We start from the raw sequence: 23,430 nt of genomic DNA on the forward strand, positions 1-23,430 counted from the left end.
GGGAAAAGTCCCCTGTTCAACACTGTATCACTGAAAGAAATCTTGGCTCGCAAACTTTTACGTCGTCGACAAACGAATGCACAGTGTTTTTTAATACATAATTTTTACGCGTCTCGTCACGCCAGAGCTGTCAAACATGTGTAGCGATACAATGTTGTTTCTACAAACAAAAATGAACAGCGTAACAACTTACTAGCCACAGAGTTAACTTTCTGAAAAAGTACTTGAAGACTGGAAATAAAATGCATCCCCCGGACACGCGACCGATAATACTGTTTGTTAGTTTGCTTATTATGCCGTTAAAAACAATAAGATAAACACAAACTGTCCATATAATCTAAAATGTTGCCGAATGCTGGAGGAGAATGAACTTACCGGGGTTTGACAGAGATTTGACAGTATGCTGAAATGTGTGCGCGATAACAAATTCAACTCTTCACGCGATCTTGTATATCATGAACGGGTGCTATAAAACGTACTGTAAATAACCAACAAATATATCACTCTGCCAGCGGCACTAACTTCAGCTGCAAACACTGTACTTGGAACAACGCCGCTGTTTCAAGCCCGGTTTACACCGTCTTTCTCCACGGAGCTGCTTCAGATGATATTACACTTTATTGCATGTTGTACACACACCAGGGATGGAAATTAACTTTTTTGTCCACCGGCCGGGTGAAACAGTATGCTATTTTTATTTACCTGCCACGGTGGCTGGTAGGTGAAGCAAGTTTTACCCGGCACAAAACAAAATCACCCGCATTAGGCTGGTGGTGGGTGCTAATTCCCATCCCTGCTGGCTACGTGTTCTGTACTAGATTATCTGAGACTTGTCATGGCACTTGTATACTGTTCTTGTTCTCTTGTTGGTCTGATTGCTTCTATTGTTCTCATTTGTAAATCGCTTTGGATAAAAGCGTCTGATAAATGATTAAATGTAAATGTAATATTTGTAGTCCCTTCGATTAGAATTACAATTCTGCAATTCAAATTCAGGATGTACATTTTTGTGTAAAATGCTTTCTAATTTCAAACCTTCACCTCTGAAGCCTGGTAGTGTGTTATTTAGTTGCTTGTGTTTATCATCAAGCATGTCAAGTCAAACTAAAGTTATCAGTCTGACGGCTTTAAATGACCCATTTAAAGTGAAAATGCTCTGGAAAATAACGACTTTCTTGAACAACTTCCCCAGTAATCACTGTCTTGATGCCTCTGTAAGGGCAGCGTCCTGCAGTCATGTAGGAGCAGTGATGGTTCGTACCAATCTACACTGTCTCCTGAGGTCAAGTAGTCCAAACACAGCTGGAATGTGTACTGTCTTTTCAGGACCATGGCAGAGGGGAACTATATGCTGTAAAAAGTTACAGATGTATAAGTTTACACCTTCTGCTAGAGTCACATACAGTACAGTCAGAAAAAGCAAAAAAAAATTTCTTGTTTTTTTTTTTTTGGTTTTCTGGGTAAATAAAGTGTCAATTGATATCCTCTTTTTTTCATAATAGCTTCATTATATGTTAGTGATTGGAGGCCAGGTTGTGTTTGCTGGCTGTGTCAAGCACTAGTTTTTTACTGGCTCTAAAATTACTTCTTTTCCAGAGACACCAGAAGCAAATCCTCATTATGATGTTGCCAGTTTCTTCAACTGACTGAATACAGCCAGAATAGGATGCAGGATTATTCCTTTTTAAAGATGGCAGTCACAAATGATGCTGCCATTTACTCCTCATCTCATTATAGTCATTGACATTCATGCTTAATTTGGTCATTATGATAACAGATTTTATGGAACGAAATGATGCATTTAATTTATCACAGGAACCTGAACTTTGTAAACATGTTTTAAATGATCTTTAATGGTGTCCTCGTCAGAGCTGCCTTCCTCCTGGCCTGACAGTTGACAGACTCCAGGGACGAGGTGCAAGTCAGCACAGATTAGAAAACCCGGATGATAAACGGCCTCAAGTGTATGGCAGGACAGGCTTTGGGTGGGGGCTTGCAACATTGCATCGCTGAGTTTGGTTAACAGCCCAGTCTTGGGGGTCCTCCACCACACAAACACTATCTGTGATGTATAGTGGGACTTGTCCTAAGAGACCCTGCTTCTACTGAAGATCTTTAGTGAAGTGAAGTGAAGTGACATTCAGCCAAGTATGGTAACCCATACTCAGAATTCATGCTCTGCATTTAACCCATCCAAAGTGCACACACACAGCAGTGAACACACACACACACACACACACACACACACACTGTGAACACACCCGGAGCAGTAGGCAGCCATTTATGCTGCGTAGCCCGGGGAGCAGTTGGGGATTTGGTGCCTTGCTCAAGGGCACCTCAGTCGTGTTATTGCCGGCCCGAGACTCGAACCCACAACCTTAGGGTTAGGAGTCATACTCTCTAACCACTAGTGGTTTATGTTCCTTGTAAAAAACATAGCAGAAATTTTGTCTCCACCCTTACTGTAAGGTCAACTGCACTGACTCCTCTCGCTGTGAAGAAATGTGGTGTGACATGGCTGAGCATTTTTAAAAGATGAAGCCTATATTTTCCACCTTATTAGCTGGAACTGATGTGTCATCTCTTTCTCTCTCTAAACCATGGGTACAGAAAATAATTACCCCCTTTAAAATAATCAATTTAGTTTTGTTGAAATGAAGACAGACACAGTCTTTGTTTTATCCAGTTGCATTTACTCAGTGCAACTTATAAAATCCAAGTGAAAGATATAACAAAATAAATAAAAATTGCTGAGTTGGAAAAAGGATCACATTTCAGTCCTTAGTAGTGCAACTGATGTAAACAACCAAGTATGGGTGACTAGCCGCTGTCAAAAGATCTCTGGGATAAAGTTGTGGACAGGCACAAGTGGATGGATTAAAAAGAAGAAGAAAAAAATTCATAAGGCTTTATCAATGCCAAAGTTACCTTAAAATTGAAGCAATGCTGCCAGTTAAATAGGGTTTGTCTGATAATTGAGGAAATTAGCACCAGCTGCTAGATTAACACCATTAACTTGAAGTTATCTGTAAGTGTGCTCTAATTTTGATCAGAGGTATTTTTCATATATCTCATAGTTTTTTTAAACAGTGTTTCAGAATAAAATTAATTTATGAAAAATGCTTTAAAAAACTGCACTTTAAATAGGACTAAGCAATGACCTTGCAATTTAGGAATTTGGAAGTTGTTCTCTAATATTGATCTCCACTGTGTATGTGTGTATGTCTATATATATATATATATATATATATATATATATATAGCAGAGCTCTAAAAGGCTTAAAGGGGAGGAATCCAGTGTGGTACAGCATAAATATTGGAATGGCTGATGGTAAAAGCTTGGCCTGTACTGCAGTTCATTCTCATTGACCATAGCTTCTCTAGCAGTGATTTAATCATTTGTTGTTGTTGAATCAGGGGAAACATGTCATCTTGGTCTTGGCATTCGGCCGGCTGCATCATAGCCCATGAATCCTGATTGAGGATGACAGGGATTGTCAGCTCTGTGCTACACCACATCGCGGCTTAAAATACAGTAATTGTAACATGCAACATTTCTGTTCTGTTCTTTGGGTTTCTATGGAGTCTCCATTGGGGATTTCAAATGTGGTCAGTGATGTAGAAAGATTTCAGCTCAAAACAAACCTGTTCTCTTCTGCGTCGATCAACCAGGTGGACAGGCATTAACTGTGGCTGTCACGTCTCTGTCATTCACCTATCCATGAGTGATTGCACCATCTTGATGTATCTGCTCACAGTTCAGTGGCTGTGAACGAGAGGAGGCTGATTTACTGTTAATCAGTTAAGTGATGACAACACAATTAATACTACTTGCTTCTGTGAATCTGACCGTGAGTGTTTTGGTTTCCCAGATCCAAGCACATCTAGTCCTGCATGGACAAGATTTGTTTTTAGTGCTTTTTGTTTAAATTGATCTGTCTGTCTGTATACATTCTTTAAACATTCCTGAGAAGCAACATTTTATATATTAGACTTTCCAGAAAATATCTTAAATCTAAGTACATTTTGTTTTGTTCCCTTTGCAGATTTGTGCCCTTTTTTATTGTCTAAGGTAATTTTTGCAGTATAGAGAATATGTAGTGTTTGTTTTGCACTGATTCTGGGATTGTGTTTTATTTATTTGCGGGCAGTTTTAAGCAATGGGAGACTCTTAAAGGATTGTTCCAGGTTTAATTGCAAGCCAAACATGGAAAATAATTTCAAATCATCATTCGCTTTGTAGAAATGAGCAAAAATAGCGCTTGTAATAAAGGTCTATGGAGCTATGTGCACCATTTAATAATATACAAACCATTTCAGAAGTTTAGATTCCAACATTGTTCTTTTGAACTTTCTATTCAGAGAATCCTGAAAAAAGATGTATCCTGATTTGTATCCACAAAAAGATGTATCCACAAAAATATTAAGCAGCACAACTCTTTTCAACATAATAAGAAACATTTCTTACCAAATCAGCACCTGAAGGATCATGTGACCAGATAATGTAGCTTTGCCATCACAGGAATAAATTATATTTTAAAATATATAAACAAATAAAATAATGATTTTTAAATAGTAATTTCACAATATTATTCACTGTTTTTACTGTATTTCCAATCAATTAAATTGAGCCTTGTTTATCATAAATGGCTTAAATCGTATAACTACGAGCTGCACATTACTTTTAATAAACCATCCAACAAGTGGCCCTGTTTTTTCTCTGTAGACAAACCATATCTTCTAGACAAACATGTCAGTTTGATCACTATACTTTTTATCTATACACCGGTCTTTGTTATTTTTAAGTGAACAACAAAAGTGCTCAGCACATCCAAGCTGAAATTATTATTTTTTTATACCCTCTGTTGTGTTTGAGAGCAGCATCTCAGAGAGGAAAGAGGTTCCGGACTGATTTCATTTGATGGCTCGTGATATTTCGAGCACTCGACCGTTGTCTTGCGGCTGTGGATTTGATGATGAATCGTGATGGAGGTGCTTGTTTTTTTTATCATGGTGAGGGTGAAGAAGATGGATGGATAACAATCACAACTGTTATGGCATGACTGATTCTTTCTCTGTACATAGTACACTACTTAAATGTGCTATATTACAGAGTCTTCACGTTTGCCTTGTTTGCTGGAGCTCACATTTACTGGAAAAGAGATTAGACAAATTGGCAAAGCATTTTACATCTCTATCATAACTGCTGTGTGGGGAAGGTAGAAGGTTGTTTTTTTTGTCCAGTGCTCTGCAGGAACGAGAGGCTCTAGCCCACTTTCCCCACACATTGTTTTAATCTAGCTGTAACGGCTGAAACACTAGCCCAGCGAGGGCTTAACATGAGAGCTTCATTCATCTGCTTCCAAGCTCCCAGCATGCTTTTGGAATCCTCGCATGTGGAGAATGGTGTGCATCACGGTCATGAGCCGCTTACCTCAAGGCCAAAAGAGGTCATGATCCTGTTGACGATAGAGCTTAAAAATGGCTTGGTTTGGGTCTGAATCCAACTCTAATGCTGTTTTATATTTTTATTTTATTTTTTTAGAGAGGACATCATACAACAAAAAGCATTTGTTTGTTCTTTTGAATTTTCTTTTGAACACAAGGCTCCAATCTTCAGTGCTATTGTCACTCATCTCATATGCAGAGATGTTAGCCAGTCATAACAAAGGACATTTACATATAGGCTCTGTTCCAAAACAAGTGGGCATCATTGGCACTCACCCAACGGAAAGGCTGTTCCAAATGATATTCATCATAATTATGCTCTCTTTTAAGATGCCTTGCCAAATTCCGGCATGTATCCTTCATGGAGATAGCAATTCCAGAAAGTACAGTAACAAGCTCAGTGGAAAAAAAAAAAATCCATCCATGATATCAGACGCCGCAAGACGTTTTTTTTTTTTTTTTTTTAAATGTACTTGCAGTATATTTAATTCAACACCAAAAAGTAAACTTGCTGTGCAGTTTGTACTTTTTGTTTAAGACAAAGAGTTTTTACCTAGATCACTTTTAATTTCTGTAAATGTGCAAGATGTCCAATTCCCTAGAAACCATATGTAAATAACTAGAATAATAACTAAGTGCTTTAAACAGTAAATTATTTGTACTACAAACCAGTGTCAGTATCAAAAAGCATAAAAGACTGTTTTTGTACAGCCAAAATAACTGCAAGTGTCTGACACTGGAAACCATGCACATTCACAGTAAAAATGGCTGTGCTCTTGCTTACATTCAAAATATGGTGTTTTAAATATATTAGATTTGATCTTTTAACTTGCACATTATTTGGAGGAGAACATCAGGCAAAATACAGCTTTTTAAATCTATTAATTAAAATGGCAAAATCTTGATTTTTTTTGCAACACTGAAAGAAATCTTGCTACAAAAATGCTATGAAATGTCTATGAAAAGTGAATTTGTTAGAGAAGCAAGCAGAGTGTTGCAGTTACCCTGCATTAATCTCAGTTGTGCAGCATATCTGTGCATGGCATGATGCCATTGTGACAGAACACGATTCAGAACTAAATATTAGATGACTTTAAGTTTTATTACAACAGTAAGTATTTTTTGCCAATATTAAAAGTTGTGTAAGCCAACCGCTGCAGAGGAGATGCTAAATACATGAAGATAAGAAGAATGTTACATTTCACTGAGAGATGCTGGATATTTACTGAGTTACGCTGATGTGCTATATTTTTCAGAGCTCTACAAAAGTTTATTACCCTGTGATCACAAGGCTTCAGTTGAATCATAAACAAGGTCTTAAATTAATGACCTCTACCTCATTCCATACCTGTATGACTTTAAGTGGGAATAAGCTGACATTCTTCTAAATATCTGATTTTATTTCCCATATATGAGGGTGAGAAAATGATGACAAACCCACTTTTGAATGAATTATCACTAATGGTTTGGTCTTAAAGCTGGTTTTAATGCAAGTGCTGCTTTTGAGTGCTGCGGTATACAAATAAGAGCACTAAACGTCTGTTTTTAATTAGCGTGGAATGTTGAACGTTCAGCAGTTGAGTTGTTTCCACATTGCTCTTCATGAACACCCATAATGCTTTGGTTTACCTTGCTCCCATACCAGTGAAAGGCACCAGACAAATTGTTCTTGTCACTAAAGTGGTTTGCCCGTACCACACGATTTTAAGAGCATCTGTCATTCTTTGCATCGCAGACTGCGAGGTCCAACCAGATGTTCCAAACCACAGTTTTTTTTTTGTTTTTTTTTTTAATTGCGTGTACTAGCAAATTTTATAACAAATCTGTTTAGACTTCGAGGCTTAAATTCCAATTACTACACATTGTTGTCCACGGTATGTATTTATTAATATTTTTATACCATTCTACATGTGCTGAAACAAACCAAGCCATGTTGTCTAACCCCTAGCATAGTAAACATGAAAAGGAAACTCAATGTGACCGCAAGGGTTACAGTAATTTAGCTTTTGTATCGGCCGAGCTATTTTTGTTAAGCAGTCAGCAATGGTTTCGGGAAGACAAAGATGCATTTCCCCTCTCCCGCTCTCCCCCACAGTCAGCTAAATTTTCTACCTAATGGGCATGACAGTTGCAAATTGCAGCAAAATCGACGTGGCAGGATAAAAAGTGTATTATAGTATTGATCGGAGCAGGTCAGTGGCAAACTGTAGCTGTGCATCAAGCAGACAGTGGAACAGGAGCAAGTCTGGTCTGCTATTTTGTTTACACTTTGATTCTGAGTGACTGTTTGTGTCCGGTATTGATAGATATGTTTAGCTATTGATTTGAGGATTTCTGTGGGAATAGTGGTGTGGTTATTGATTAAGATGCAATTGTGTTGTCTCTAGTAGAGGAAAATGTCAAAATGATTTATTTGCGCTGGCTAAAAGATATTTATGAGAGATGAAATGTCTTTAAAACTGAGGGGGGAATTTAAAAAGAAGTAATTGTGGTCTCTGATAGCCCTGTTTATTTGCAAGTGCTGTATGTCTGTGTTCACTAAAGTAATTACGTGAAAATGCACACTTTGTATGCTATACTATACAACATTGCTCCACCACTGTGATCCAGATACCTGAATTGGCTATTTACAATGCTGAATGTGCAATTGACTACAGTGCATATCTTGATATGTACATGATGCTTTTTTCTCTCTCATTTGATCACATGAATTACTGCTGTCAAGTAGAAGTGCTCTCACTGCTAGAAGAGAATAGCAATGATTATCTGTCATTACACTAACTAGGAAAAAAGGATAATTATATATATATATATATATATATATATATATATATATATATATATATATATATACATACATGCATACATACATGTATAAAGTAAAGTGTCAGTTAGACAGGACTGTAGCAGTAGCAAGGTGGACTTGTGGAAGGTGGATGTTGTCAGACACATCAGAAATCAGGTTTCCCTTTGGGCTTTGATCCTGTGGCTGATCCAGACCAGGTGGCAAGAGAGAAAGCTGAGTCCAGTCTTTAGAGTTCTCCTGTGATCAATCTTTCCTTTTCATTCTTTCCTCTGCTTTCATCATCAGTACTGCAGGAGATCCTGAAGGGTTTGTTCGATCTGCTGAGGGGGTGAGGTGATGTATGCCAGAATTCTTTTTAGTCCAGATGTGTAAAATATTGCATATACTGCAGCGTTTCATGCTGTTTTGAGCTTGACCCGGAGGGATCTGCTCTGCGGTGCTGCAGCTTTTTACAACATCTCCTCATTAAAGAAGAGCAGGACAGCATATACAGTAGTGTGGATTTATGAAAGCGTGTGTGTTCATCTGCCAGCTGTGTGTGTTCGTCTGAAGGAGGAACTCTGTAATGAACAGTGAGCCTTACAGAGACATGGCAGCTTCTTTCTGGATGACCAGCACTGTGAGACGATATCTGGTGGACATGCACTCATTGACCTTCCCATTCCTGACTTCTTCTGTGAGTGCCTAAAGAAGAACTTGTAGCTGGTAAGAATAGTTCAGGGTGGTCTTGCAACAGCCAAATAGTTTACTGCAGCACAGACAATGTGTGTGCAAGTAAATGTTTTCATTATTTATGGATTTGGTTTGAGGCAAGTAAACTAGATATTTTTTTCAAGCTAGTCCACAGATTTCAGATGCACCCACATCCAAATATTACACGTTACATCAAGTAGGTGCCCTGGACCAGAAGAAGTTGAACCAAAAAGTTATGGTACTGAAAGTGATTATTTCTTGTGAAAGCCCAGGAATGATGCAGGCACACAATAGTTTGGATTAAAAGAGAGTACAAGAAGCTTTTACAGTATAAACTAAGCTGTGGAGCTACTGTAGTTCACAGAGCAAAAGTTTGATTATAAAACTCAGTTCCTTGTGTTCTTTGTCACATTGTGTTCTGTGTGTACCAACAGTGAGGCAGATGATCATGTTGTTTTCTCTGCATGTCACCTAGAGTGATTGACACATGCGGTGTTCAGCTGGAGAAAATGAGCTTTTTCACATGAGTGTCATCGCCTGCTTGAACACCTCCGATTCAAATGAGATGCTCATCAGCCTCCCAGCTGAAAACCAGAAAGAGCGAAGAGAGGAGTCAAATCCCTGCCTCAAGAAGTGTTATGTATTTTGATGTGCCGCCTTTTATTTTCGTATACCAAGCACCCTGTGGTTTGGATGGCGGCGTAGTGGGAACCAGGGCATCAGGTAGCATTCACGGGTGTTGATGCCACGAGCTGGAATCTAGTCAGCAGCAGGATGGGATTAGAGAATTATTCCTGCCATCAAAGTGTCGCCTGCAGTCACTGGAAAGAAACACTTAGGATTTAATGGGAAGGAAACATTTCTCACCTCACAACGGCAGGCCAGTAGAAGGCAAAGTAGTGTTTATGCAGAATATTTGATTGTGAAATATTAGTGATGTGATGTGATTTCATAAGGTAGATGAGCTCAACAAAGAAGATGAGCTCAGATCTTTAAGCAGGAAATTCCTTTCTCTAGATCTGATATTTTCCTGAGCTGAATGTCCCTGAGGTGATCACTGAACATCATATCAGATGAATACAGTATATGTAAGATTTAATACTGTGTGTGAGTGTGTGTATTGAAAGTTTACTTATTTACATTTTTTGAAAGATGATTGCCAGAAAAGCCTTAATGGTGTTGGCTAAAGGGTTCCAAATGGTTAGTAGGGCAGCGTGATTTAGTGGAAAACTCTGAATTAGATTGTAAAAAAATTGTGATTGCGATCTAATCTAATTGAAAAAGCTCCAGGTTTGCTGTGCTTGTTTGTAGGGCTTTACCATTTGGCTAAAACGTTGATAATAATAATAATAATAATAATAAAATTACTATTTTAATACCGTGCTGTAAATTTTTTTTTTATAAAAATAATGATTTTACATCGCAACTTTAGAATTTCAATATTAATTTGTCTTGATAAACCATCAAGCTTTTATTAATTTTTTTATTTCACATAAAAAACTTGATTTTCTATTCCATTGCGCTACTTTTCCATTGTTTTTCTTATGTAAACCCTCAAGATGGATGTGTTTGATCGTAGTGCTCATGTCTTTTGCCGTGTTTAGTGCATGACACAGCATTCTAAAAGCCCTAGTTGTTGCTAGGGTGTTCTGAGTGGTTGGTAATATTGTGGCTTTTTTTATATTTTTGGAACGGCATAAGGGTAAGTAAATGGTGAACTTTGGGGTGAACTATCCTTTTTAAAAAAAGTTTAATTTGATTGATCGCTAACTGCAAGATAGTAGTGCTTGATTTAGTTTCAGGCTACTTTCCGATACTCATTCATTTTTTTAGTTCACTATTTGTGTCAAATCTAGGAACACAATGCTCTTTGATTAGTTTTCGTCTGGTTTTGTGTGAGAATGAGAGAGTAGAACCATGAACCTGCACTTGACCTGTCAGCGTTGCGGCCAAAGAGCACTTGTATTTACTGCTGCGTTTCTGGATACTTGCTGAAATGCAGCACCAGTCTTTGTCTTTTTTATAGCTCAATGGAACACATAAAACACATAAAACACTCATAAAACACAGCTTTAATGTGGAGCGTTTCACTCTAGGAAGATGTTGACATGAAAGTCTGGCGTCTCATGTCAACATCTTCTTTGAGTGAAACACTCCACATTAAAGCTGTGTTTTATTATTAAACTTTTAAACTGTGCAGAGTGTGATATTTCAAGAGGATATCTGAACTTTGACAGATAAATGCAGTGTAAATCGGCTAAAGATGAACCATGCGCTGTGCTGCTTGGTAAAGCACATTTATCTGTATATGTTCTTGCCTTTCTCCTTTCTCTCAACCCCCAAATACACTCAAGCATACATCATCAGATAATTCCTGCCTTCCCGTTTCTATCCGTTCGATGTTTTTTGCAGAGAGTTAGAAAAGGAGGAATAACTACACTTTTATATTTTCTGAAGAAATTGTGATTGACGTGTAGTTCCAGTCCAGTACTGTATGGTGTATGATTTACTTTTTCAATTTTTTGGATTTAAATGTTACAATTTTCAATCAGAAATTGCTTGAATGTCTCAAATAATTATAAAGAAATGGCAAGTAACACATTGAATTAAGCTTGAAATTTTGAAGTTGAAGAGTGAAATAGTATTTTTCTAGTAAAACATACTCCAATAAACTGTGTCATAGATTTTTGGAATGTCAGGGTTTCTGCAAGTCTTAAATTCATAAAGTCATTGCTTTAAATGCTGCATACATTGTAAATAATAATAATAATAATTAAATCTTCCTCTGCATTTTTGTTTTCCAGTATAAATATCTGAAAATCCTTAATGACATGCAAATGTAAAATGAAGCCTTGAAAACAAGTGAGTTTATGATTAAAAACAAGAGCAAATATGAATTAAGAAGATTGCAAATGTTTGTTCATGTTTTAATAATAATTGTTCATGTTTCACATTTCATTCTTATCTTGTATCATTTTGCTTCTCAAGTAAATATATACTGATTTAAGAATCTTTTTGCACTGGAAAACATTTTTTTATAACACTAAAAAATAATGGAGATTGGTTGGAAGTTGTATTTTATTTTTGGGTGAATTATCCCTTTAAGGCTCCCCCCCATTTTAAGTGTACAAATAAATTAGACAACCTAGTTTATATAACTGAAGCTTGAATCAATTAATCAGTTTTTGAACTGTCTGAATGAACTGACTCACTAAAATGAATTGGACTTCTCAGCCTCATATGAGGGAGGAGCGATACTGAGGTTTGATCTTGCTCAACTGTAGAGCTGTGGTTATGAATTAGTAATGTAGAATACATAACAAAATGCTTTGTCGCTAGTTTTTCATGCATTGTATTGAGCAACTTGTTGGGGAAAAAAATAGCTATAGCACAAATGGTGTGGAAAATGTTTCTCACTGAAGTTTTGAACCCCAACCCTCAGTATGAGTGATAGTTATAGTGATGCAAGGACCATTAATTAGATATCAGCTGCAAGATCTTTCCTCTGTTTTCCTCTGTGGAGGCTGATATTGGGTGGGAGATCACAGCTCTCTCCCGTGGCGATGCCCGATTGCCAGTGTAAAGACAGGGATGACTATGTACCATGACTTTGGACAGCTTGAAGGGTATGGATGTGATATGTGCTATTGGTTGCTCTATAATAAGATTGCTGAGAACTGTGGGGAGGAGAATTTACTGGAGCACAACTCCCCCTAGGGCATCTTCATAGAAATCTGCTTTTCTACCAGCTTTTGGTGCATCTCAGCCAAGCTGCTTGGTTCCTATTGTTAATGAGCCGCTCTTTCACTCTCCTTCCCCTCAGCCTGAGCCACAATGCGCCAAAAGGGGCTAGAAAATCACAAGCTGTAGCTGATGGCAACCCAGGAGAGGCAGAACATGACAGATGAACACTCAACCTTTCTTGCTCTGCAGGCATTAACATGGCCATTTCATCCAAACCTATTTCAGCTGAGAACTTAACATGACCCGGTCCACAGGCACCTTCCTTACAGTTTAAAAATAGACACATTGATACCTCTGTATGCTTCAAAGATTTCTAACTAGTGTAGTACTCTTTATGTGCATTTTCCAAATGCTTTTGGTACACCAATGAGCATATAGTAACTCATGACTGGTTGACATGAATATCTTGAATCAATCAGTGATCAGACTGTTTTCAGAATGGAATACTAGCATACTGTTTACATTGCATACTACTTGCAGTTTAAAAAATACACTGTGAAATTGAGCATTATGCAACAATTTAAGGGATACTCCTACCCAAAATGAAAATTTTGTCATTAATCACTTACTCCCATGTCGTTCCAAACCCGTAAAAGCTTCGTTCGTCTTCGGAAACCAATTTAAGATATTTTGGATGAAAGTGAAAAGTGAAGTGACATTCAGCCGAGTATGGTGACCCATACTCAGAATTCATGCTCTGCTTTTAACCCATCCAAAGTGCACACACACAGAGCAGTGATAACACACACACACTGTGAACACACACCCGGAGCAGTGGGCAGCCATTTATGCTGCAGCGCCCAGGGAGCAGTTGGGGGTTCAGTGCCTTGCTCAAGGGCACCTAAGTCGTGGTATTGTAGGTGGAGAGGGAACTGTACATGCACTCCCCCCACCCACAATTCCTGCCAGCCCGAGGCTCGAACTCACAACCTTTCGATTGGGAGTCCGACTCTCTAACCATTAGGCCACGACTTCCCATGTCGGATGTCTCATAGACTGCCTAGTAAAATTCACTGTCAAGGTCTAGAAAAGTATGAAAAGCTTCTTCAGAATAGTCCATCTGCCACCAGCGGTTTATTTTGAAGAATATGAGATGAACATTACGTTTGAAACCCAAGTTTGAAACACTGATGGTAGATGGAATATTCTGACGATGCTTTTCATACTTTTCTGGACCTTGACAGTGTATTTTACTTGGCAGTCAATGAGACAGTCACAAGCCTTCCGGTTTTCATCCAAAATATCTTAAATTGGTTTCCAAAGACGAACGAAGCTTTTATGGGTTTGAAACGACAATGGGGTAACTGAAAAATAAAAATAATTTCATTTTGGGGTAGAGTATCCCTTTAAGATTTATTTATTTTGTATTAATCTGATTGATTGCAAAGTGTTCATATTTGGAAGTACTCCTTATATTAATAATAATTAAAAATGAATTGATTGAAAAGTGTGCTATATAAAATATGTATTTATTTAGGTGTGAATAATTAAATAATAATAAAAATAAATATGTAAATGTTTCTTTGTTCATTTAATAAAACAATAATATATATATATACTTGAAAGTCCGATCAAATGAAAAGGTAGATCACACTGCATATGGCTGGTCAGGTTGGGAGCATTGCTTTATGGGATACAACACACAGTAGAATGCTCAACATTTAGACAAATATAGCAGTTCATCCAGGTATTCTGTGAATATAATATGAGTGTGCCATTCTGTACTTTCACACTTTGTTATGAGAACTAGTTTTTATTTTTATTTTATTACACATTATTTTAAAACCGTTGTAACTCAGACATTATTTTCTTAATCTTATCTTCGAGGCAGCAAATGCCAAATATCTATGATTTTACTGCGTATCAGAAATGGATTTCCACGACACCGTGAGGCCATGAAGATAAGGATTTATCTGATCTTATCATTTCCTTGGCTTTGCAGAACAACCTAATCATGGTAATATGTCCCCTATTAAATCTCTGGCCTGCAGAATTCACCTGTTCAGTCAGAACCCATTTTAGCCGGCATGCATTTTAACACATTTAATACTGAGATACTTTTGCTGAATAAACAGCAAGGAAAGTCTTGTTGATGTTCTTAAAATATCATGGTATGACATCATCCCTCATTAAGAGGAGAAAATAAAATGTTCAACATGCACCATTCTGATAATTAACAGATTTGTGATTTTAATTAAGGTGATGAGTGTGTTCGAATGAGAGCAGGCTCTATATTTTTAGATATCCATCTTTTCTTAAAATTATAGTGATAATACCTGAGATAGAAAAAATATAATTTAGCTAACACCGTAGAGTACAGACTGTCAGTAGTAATTAGTGGTTTTGTTAAAGCTTTAAAAAATGGTAGCCAAGGCTATGAGTGTTTCTGTCATTTTACTTTTTGAAAATGTCATACCACCTTGCGTGTGTTTTTTTTAAAGAAAGTAGTATGCAGTATGCACATTTTCAATAACCAGTAGACTACATTTTTTTTACTAAATTTGCTAAAAATGTGCAGTTTACAGTCAGAATACAATTACTGCATAGAACACAGCAATGTTTGACCTTCTATATCTAGTGAGACTAATGAACCAGAAGCGATACGGACCATCTCCCTGACTTTTATTAGTTTAGAATTAAATTGCATACATTTGAAATAATGTATTTGAAACATTCACGCTCTGCAATATGTTAACATACTATTTTTATAAAACATCATGCAGTGCGCTCAGTTCTGATTGTTGCCAGAAGCAAAGACATTTAATAATTTGTCTCGCATTATTCAAGCAGAAGGCTGTTCCATATGGCTGAGGTGAAGAGTTGTCTGCTTGTCATCTGCCTGTGTGGGCATTATTTTTGCAATCAGAATGCATGCTGGGAATTAATTAGCTTAGCCTTCATTTAGCTGCCTCCCTGTTTTAGTGCAGAGATGTTCAAACACAAGTTAAAGTACAGTAGCACCACTGCGGGACGTCCAATCTCCACATTTTATCGCTTAATGAGTGGAAAATGTGTCTTGATGGGAAACGCTAAGAGGCTGTGATGGTTCAGAATGGGGGGAAATTTGGGTTGTAGCACAGATTCCGTACTCCCACAGATTCAGCTTCAACCTCAATAAATTCAGACTCATAACCTTCTTCATCTCCAGCAGTCGGTAATAGTCCATTCACTCCCTTCTGTTAACGAGCTTATTTCCTGTTCAGTGTGAAAAGTGGCCACTTAGCCGTTAAGCCGTTGTCCAATTCCTGGAATTTATCTGAGAATATAACAACAATGGAGCCTCTGGCCTCTGAATCATCTCCTCTCTGATCTGGGTGAGAGCGCATTGGATCAGTCGCATTTAATCCCTGACGCCCCTCTCTAAAAATCTCAGTCTACCTCTGCAGCCTGCAGTAAAGCCAACTAAAGCCCTTCAGTCCTAACTACTCCCTGGTATTGGGCCTTAACGCTTCCTCCTCTCTCTTTGTCTCTCTCTCTCCACAGTATTGCTGAGTGTGCTTCAGGCAAATGGCCAGACGGAGATGAAGAGGGTGGTCGGAGACAATGCCACGCTGCCGTGCCACCATCAGCTGTGGCAAGCCGACATCTCCCTGCTGGACATCGAATGGATGCTGCATAAATCCAGCTCACAGCAGAAAGTGGTGAGCGTTCGCATGTCTGATCTCCCGCCACTGCGACATTGTGCTGCTGATGGTGGCCTTTGCTGCCCGCCACAGTCCCTGATCTGCAGTGCAGTGCTTTTTTGCCGCTTGTCTTTCTGTAAACTGCATAAATCAACCGGTGCTGCAATCAGAACTGTAAAAACTGCTCACTTTTAATGTCACTGCTTTGCTTCGGATCACCCCAAACAATTACTTTTCTGAACTAATAATGTGGAATTGGCCCGAGGACAAGTTTTACATTTTAATCTGGCCACGGCTCAAGCTTCTCCCCGAGGTCCTTCCTGACACAATATATCCAACAAGAAGAGGTCGAACCTTTCGCCGATTGAACTTCCTGCCAGTTATGAATCATTTCTACAAATCAGATGTTTGTGGATTTTAAGATTTCATGTTTTTGAAAGAAGTCTCTTATGCTCTCCAAGTCTGTATTTACGTGATCAAAAATAGTAATATTGTCAAATATTATTACAATTTAAAATAACTGTTTTCTTTTAAATAGATTTTCAAATATATAAAATCAGCAGTATTACTCTAGTCCTTAGTGTCACATGATCCTTCAGAAATAATTCTAATATGTAGATTTTTCTTTTGATGTTGCTTTATTCATTTAATACTTTGTAAATTTCCTGTCCGTTTCTGTCATTGCATGATTTTGTGATCATGCTAGTCAAAATAATTCAAAACCTTTTTGATACAATTATTAATTATTTTGTTAGATAATGATGAAAAAATAACTTTTATAAATGAAAAGGGCAGTTTCTTGTTAGGAAAATATTTTAGCATTGCTTCTCAGAATGAAGCTGAGTATCAGGGACACCAAAAGACAAATATAACCAAGCAAAGAAAGGCCTGATTCACAGTGACATCAGAGTTTAGCAGACCCCTACTGCAGGCGTGCACTGTGACTCAACCCTCACCGGATTGCGCCCTTAGCACATAGAGTTTCACAAGCTTAATCAAAGCAGTATTTATTAACTCGCTGCATGTTTCCTCTTTCACCAGGTCATCACATACTCTGTGGGCAAGATCTACAAACCCAACGAGAGTGAATCTGGGCGGTTTTCTCTGGCGGGAGACTATCTGAAAGGTGATGCTTCGCTCTTGATCAGTGACCTCTCGCTCACCGACTCTGGAGAATACATCTGCAAGGTCAAGAACGGCGGGAAGTACTACTGGAACACAGTCAAACTCATCGTGCTCCGTGAGTCTTTGGCCCGGCAGCTTGGCTTTAATTAACTCCTCTTGTAGGCTTGGGAAATGATAAAGACATGACAGATGCTTATGTCACGGAGTTAAAGGTACAAAAATAGCACCAGGATGATGTCTCTGGGCATAGTGTGCCAGTTGTGCCCTGATCTTGGCATGAAATTACATTCAGTGACTGCGTGACAGTAAGAATGACACATCATGCATGATAGCATGGGAAAAAGGAGTCATCACATGTAGAAATTTACATAATTTACAAGACACACTATAGTCGAACTTCCAAAACCCATAAATCAGTTCCTCATTCAACGTGTATTATTATGAGTATGTGTTGAATAAATTACATTATATGTCTGTTTTCACCCCATTGTTTCTTTCTATATTCCCTATTTCCATCTTAACCGCTTCGCAACAGCTGTATAAAGACATTTTAGAGCGCCACAAATTTACGCATACATTTGTACAAATAGTCCATGGGTTTCAAACGACACGCTCGATTCCGAGGGGCAAACATTAGCATTTGTCTTGTTCAACACAAAGATAATGGTTTTGCAGAAGATGCAAATGTAGCTTCCTCTGTGTGCTGTAAGTGATCCTGACAGAGTCGGGAGATGGAGGGGACCTGCATCCCACTCAGCAGCTGTAATTGCATCCCCCCACTGTGAGTGCCGGGGCAAAATTGTCCTGGCTCAGCAGAGAGAGGCAGCAGGAGCAGATTCTAATGGCCAGAAGCAGGGGGTCGAGGACCGAATGGTGAACGGGTTGTTTTACAGATTCATGTTATCTGGCATCACACTGTTTTTTGAAGAGGTTCAATATGTGAGGAAAAATAGATCTAAATGGGTAGAAATGCAAAAAGGGTAAAAGTGCATGTGTGAGTATACAGATCTGGTTTTACATTCTCTAAATGCTTGTTTCATTATAGTTTAGTTAGAATTAAAACTAGCCTTTACATTTTGTATTAGTCTCTTTGATTTTAAGTCTTTTAACTCAAGTGTTTCATAATGTTTAAATTTTTTGCACTCATACAACATTTTGTTAACAATACATGCATTACTACCTGGTTATTTAATACATAAGCCAATTCTTTGTTGCATTCCCAGCTAAAATGCCCATATTGTGAAAATTCACTGTATTATCCAATTATTTGCATTTCTATGTGTTTTTTTATATGCATGACAACCCTTTGTTGAATTTCCAGCTAAAATGCCTATATTGTGCAAAAAAAGAAAAAAATTCACAGGATTATCCCAAAATATCCGTTACCATGTGGGTATTAAATATATAAGCCAATTCTGTTGTTGAATTTATAGCTAAAATACTTATACACTGATACAAAATAACTCATACCATCATGTAGTATTTACCTTACCATGTGTGTTTGCCTGTTTTGCAATGTAGTGAAGCCGTCCAAGCCACGCTGTTGGCTGGAGGGTCGTCTGCTGGAAGGAAGTGATGTCAGACTGAGCTGCAAGTCCACAGATGGTTCTGACCCAATCAGCTACAAGTGGGAAAGAGTCTTAGACAAAGGAAAATACGCTGGCAAGCTGCCACCTCTGGCCCTCATAGGTGAGCACTTAAAAAATATTTACATACATAATTGTGAGGAAATGTTAATAATTTTTACTAATAATTATGGGAGAATATCTGTGCATATTTAGATAATGTGATGTAGGTGAACATGATATTTTGACTGTAACCTGTTGCCCATGTTTTTAAACACTAAACTGACTTGCTCTGCTCCAATCACTTTAACACTGCTTTCTCATGAAGACAAAAAAAAATGCAGCATTAAGTTTATCTTCCAAGCATGGGGAGTAAATCATGTGGACATCTCCTCTCTGGAGGAGCAGAAAATAGATGAAGACACTACAGGGCCAATTTAACACCGCAGGCGTTCTCAAATTAAATTTACATCAATTCCATCAGCATTTTTTACCCCACATGCTTCACTACCTCCTCAATTATCCCCTCTTATGAGATTGGCTTAAAGATGTGACATATGTGCAATGTAATGGGCTCTCTACTATTCATAAGGCTTTATGGAGAATTTTGCAGAATATGCTTTGTTCATTCAACTGCACACTTTCAGTTGTTTCACATCAGAAATGAAGTTTCAATGAAATTAACACTAACCAAAAGGTTGTAGGATCAGTGCTTGAAGCTTGAAGTGTGACAGCGTGCTCTAAACGGGCCCATTGTGATGAACTTACAAGCAATAAATCTTGTCCATGTCCTAACCAGCCATAAAAAGCAACACTTTGTAGAATGCTTGGTGTTTTGATTTATCACGTAATTCACTGTTTGATAATGGAGCTTGACATGACACAATCACAACCCACTAGAGCATATTTAATATACAGCTGCACTGCTGTTCAAAGGTTTGGGGTTAGGAAGATTTTATTATTATTATTAAAATTCTACAGTAAGGATTCATAAAATTGAATTTAATTGACCAAAAGTGATCAAAAGAGTCAGTAATGACAAAAAGAGCCTGTCCTCCAACAAAAAAAAAACGACCATATAGGTCGTCTGTGCAAGCACCTTATTACGACCTATATTTACGGATTTAAAGTTAAGCGGCCTCCAGCGGGCATAAAAATAATGACAGTAACGCGTTGCGTCTGTCGTCATGAAATGACGTATAACGTCATTACCAATCAAAATGCACGTTTATTTAAATGCAGTGTGTGGACTTTTTACACTGATCTCACAGTAATTCGTACATATTTTACAAGGGGGCTTATTCGTTCGAATGACCACACCTAACCCCACCCCTAAACCTAACCCTCATAGAAATAATGCCAAATTATGATTTATTGAGCATATACATTTTACGTGCACGTCCGTTCTCTGGGATCGAATCCATGATAGCATGATTGCATATCAAGGTATAACACAATAATCTACCAACTGAGCTACACAAAACACAAATCAGAGTGCAAATAAAAGAGTACAACACATTAATATGAAAACGACCTTTTGGCGATAGGGGCGCAATTGTAGTATACGCTCTGATGGGTCATATTTCAGGGATTTGGACAAACGACCTATACGAGCATATTGGTTGGAGGATAGGTTGGAGCGTATGTATGTACAGTATATATATATATATATATATATATATATATATATATATATATATATATATATTTCACAACAATGTTTTCAGCATTGACAATAATAATAAATATTTCTTAAGCAATAAAAATCAGCACATGATAATTTCTGAAGGATCATGTGACACTGAAGACTGGAGGAATGACCGCTGAATTCAGCTTTGGCAAGAAAAACTTTTTTTTATTATAATAATATTTAACAATATTACTGTATAACTGTATTTCACTATATCAAATACATGTAGCCTTGGTGAGCAAAAGAGACTCTTCGTTTATTTATTTATTTTTACCTTGAAGAAATTTTAAATTCTTGCTGACCCCAAACATGGTGGAAAAGGTAGAACAGAAATTTGCAAAATCATATTTTTATGTGGAAGGGCTACCCAGCATCCAATATGTGTTAGATTAATATGAAAGAAACAGGATTTATTGCTTGTCTATTATCTTAGATAATTCAAAATGACAAGTAACTTTGAGTTTTTTTTCCTAAAGATCTGAAGAACCCTGAGATTGTGACACTGAAAAATCTTACGAGGGAAAGTGCGGGTGTTTATAAATGCACTGCCAGCAATGATGTCGGAGAAGAAAACTGCACTTTAGAGGTCAAAGTTCACTGTAAGTCCCTGTGTTTATGGATGCGTTCAGAATGGCATACTAGTGTTGCATACTGTGATGATTACCTGCTGTTTTCTAAAAATAGTGCACAGTATGAAGTGATAAATGCGTCAAACCATAGTATGCCACATGGTTGACACATTATATAAATGCGCTGCACTTTTAATTTAGCATGTGCCATCCAGTTTTCCATTATCTTGGAAATAAATATGAAAATTGTTTGTTTTTTTTCTGCTTCTTTATTTGTCAAGTTGTAAATAACACGTCAAAAAGAGTGCATTGCTAAGCATTGTGGAAAACATTAGGTAATCAAGTATCCCATGCATACAGAAAATTTCCACACATGCAATGCTGCATGAAACAATATAATATGATAAGTATTATGTACTTAATCTGAAAGTAGCCATGTTTTTTTGATGAAAAGCTGTATGCAAATCATAAATTCTTAGTCCTAGTTTATTTGTTTTCTTCCTGGTTCTGACACTTAATTTAATTACCGTCAACAACAAATACATTGCCAACCCACTGTATATTTTGTGAAGTTGGCAGTGAGATCCTGACCTGTTCTGCCCTGCAGTGCGATCTTTCAGCACTATTTAACATCCATATAAAGAGTTCATCCTTTTCTTTATCACAGTGTTCATTGATTTAATTCCTTCCTCCAAACCTTTCTGAAACAGCTCTGTTGCATAATTAAATATCAGATGATGGAATTAGAACAAATAAGAGAAAAGACAAAGAGACATTTATTCATGCAAAAAATGTCATGTTATTAAAGGAAGGAATGTAGTGAGTGCGGTAGGTTGATTAATGCTGTTCTGTTTGCTGGAGGATCCTCATGGTGCGATACATTCCTTCAGGTATCTGCAATGCAGAGGGGGCTGCTTGCTTGTTACAGGCTGTCTGTTAGACTATTCTGAGCACAGAAACTTTGTTTTTTTGTGTGTCTCTTTTCAAAGAACGGGAAGTGTTTTCCGTAAATACAGTAATGGATACTGAGTTTGTGAGTTTTTAAATAGTTTTACTCACTTCTGGTCTCTCTCTCTCTCTCAATTCAATTCAATTCAATTCAATTCAATTTGTGCTTTATTGGCATGACAATTGTTACAATGTATTGCCAAAGCATAGTGTTTACACTGAATTTAGAACAGATATAGATGCATCAAAAACATGCATGTACAGTACAGACCAAAAGTTTTGACACACCTTCTCATTCAAAGAGTTTTCTTTATTTTCATGACTATGAAAATTGTAGAGTCACACTGAAGGCATCAAGGCTATTTGACCAAGAAGGAGAGTGATGGGGGGCAGCGCCAGATGACCTGGCCTCCACAGTCACCGGACCTGAACCCAATCGAGATGGTTTAGGGGTGAGCTGGACCGCAGACAGAAGGCAAAAGGGCCAACAAGTGCTAAGCATCTCTCGGAGAACTCCTTCAAGACTGTTGGAAGACCATTTCAGGTGACTACCTCTTGAAGCTCATCAAGAGAATGCCAAGAGTGTGCAAAGCAGTAATCAAAGCAAAAGGTGGCTACTTTGAAGAACCTAGAATATGACATATTTTCAGTTGTTTCACACTTTTTTGTTATGTATATAATTCCATATATAATTCCACATGTGTTAATTCATAGTTTTGATGCCTTCAGTGTGAATCTACAATTTTCATAGAGAAGGTGTGTCCAAACTTTTGGTCTGTACTGTATATACATTTAAAAAGTAGAGCAAATAATATTTAAAAATTCTATGAACAATTAATAATTCAATGTGGTGTGCGTGTGTGGTGTGTTTGTGTGTGTTTGTGGTGTGTGTGTGTGTGTGTAGTCGCATCACTGATTGGTCGACTCTTCCCTCTTTTTGTGACAGGCATCAATGTATCTTGCTGCTAGTAAGATACAATCTTGTTTTTTCACCTAATAAATATTGAAGTTGTGTTTTCTTGTTTAACATTTTGAAGTCAGGGTAAAGTATTTCAAATTTGGGATAAAATGTATTTCTAATTTCTACATAGTTAGCACAGCTGGTGAGGAAGTGTGTCTCTGTCTCCATTTCCCCATGATTACAGTAAGGGCAGATACGTCTCTCTCTGGGCAGCCAGTGCTGTCGATATCTGCCCATCTCTATGGTCAAAGTATGACT

General features: G+C 37.7%; 1 protein-coding gene across 1 annotated transcript in view; it reads left to right on the top strand.

Annotated features, from left to right (window-relative positions):
• Window positions 1-23,430, top strand: part of LOC132132235 (CXADR-like membrane protein) — a 59,544-nt gene that overhangs the window by 31,738 nt on the left and 4,376 nt on the right. The window contains exons 2-5 of the mRNA XM_059544571.1: window positions 16,175-16,332; window positions 17,356-17,554; window positions 18,961-19,128; window positions 21,171-21,293. Coding sequence (XP_059400554.1) covers window positions 16,175-16,332; window positions 17,356-17,554; window positions 18,961-19,128; window positions 21,171-21,293 — 648 coding nt within the window. The remainder of the gene's footprint in view (window positions 1-16,174; window positions 16,333-17,355; window positions 17,555-18,960; window positions 19,129-21,170; window positions 21,294-23,430) is intronic.

This window comes from Carassius carassius, chromosome 49 (genome assembly GCF_963082965.1).
Source record: "Carassius carassius chromosome 49, fCarCar2.1, whole genome shotgun sequence".
Classification (NCBI taxonomy): Eukaryota; Metazoa; Chordata; class Actinopteri; order Cypriniformes; family Cyprinidae; genus Carassius; species Carassius carassius.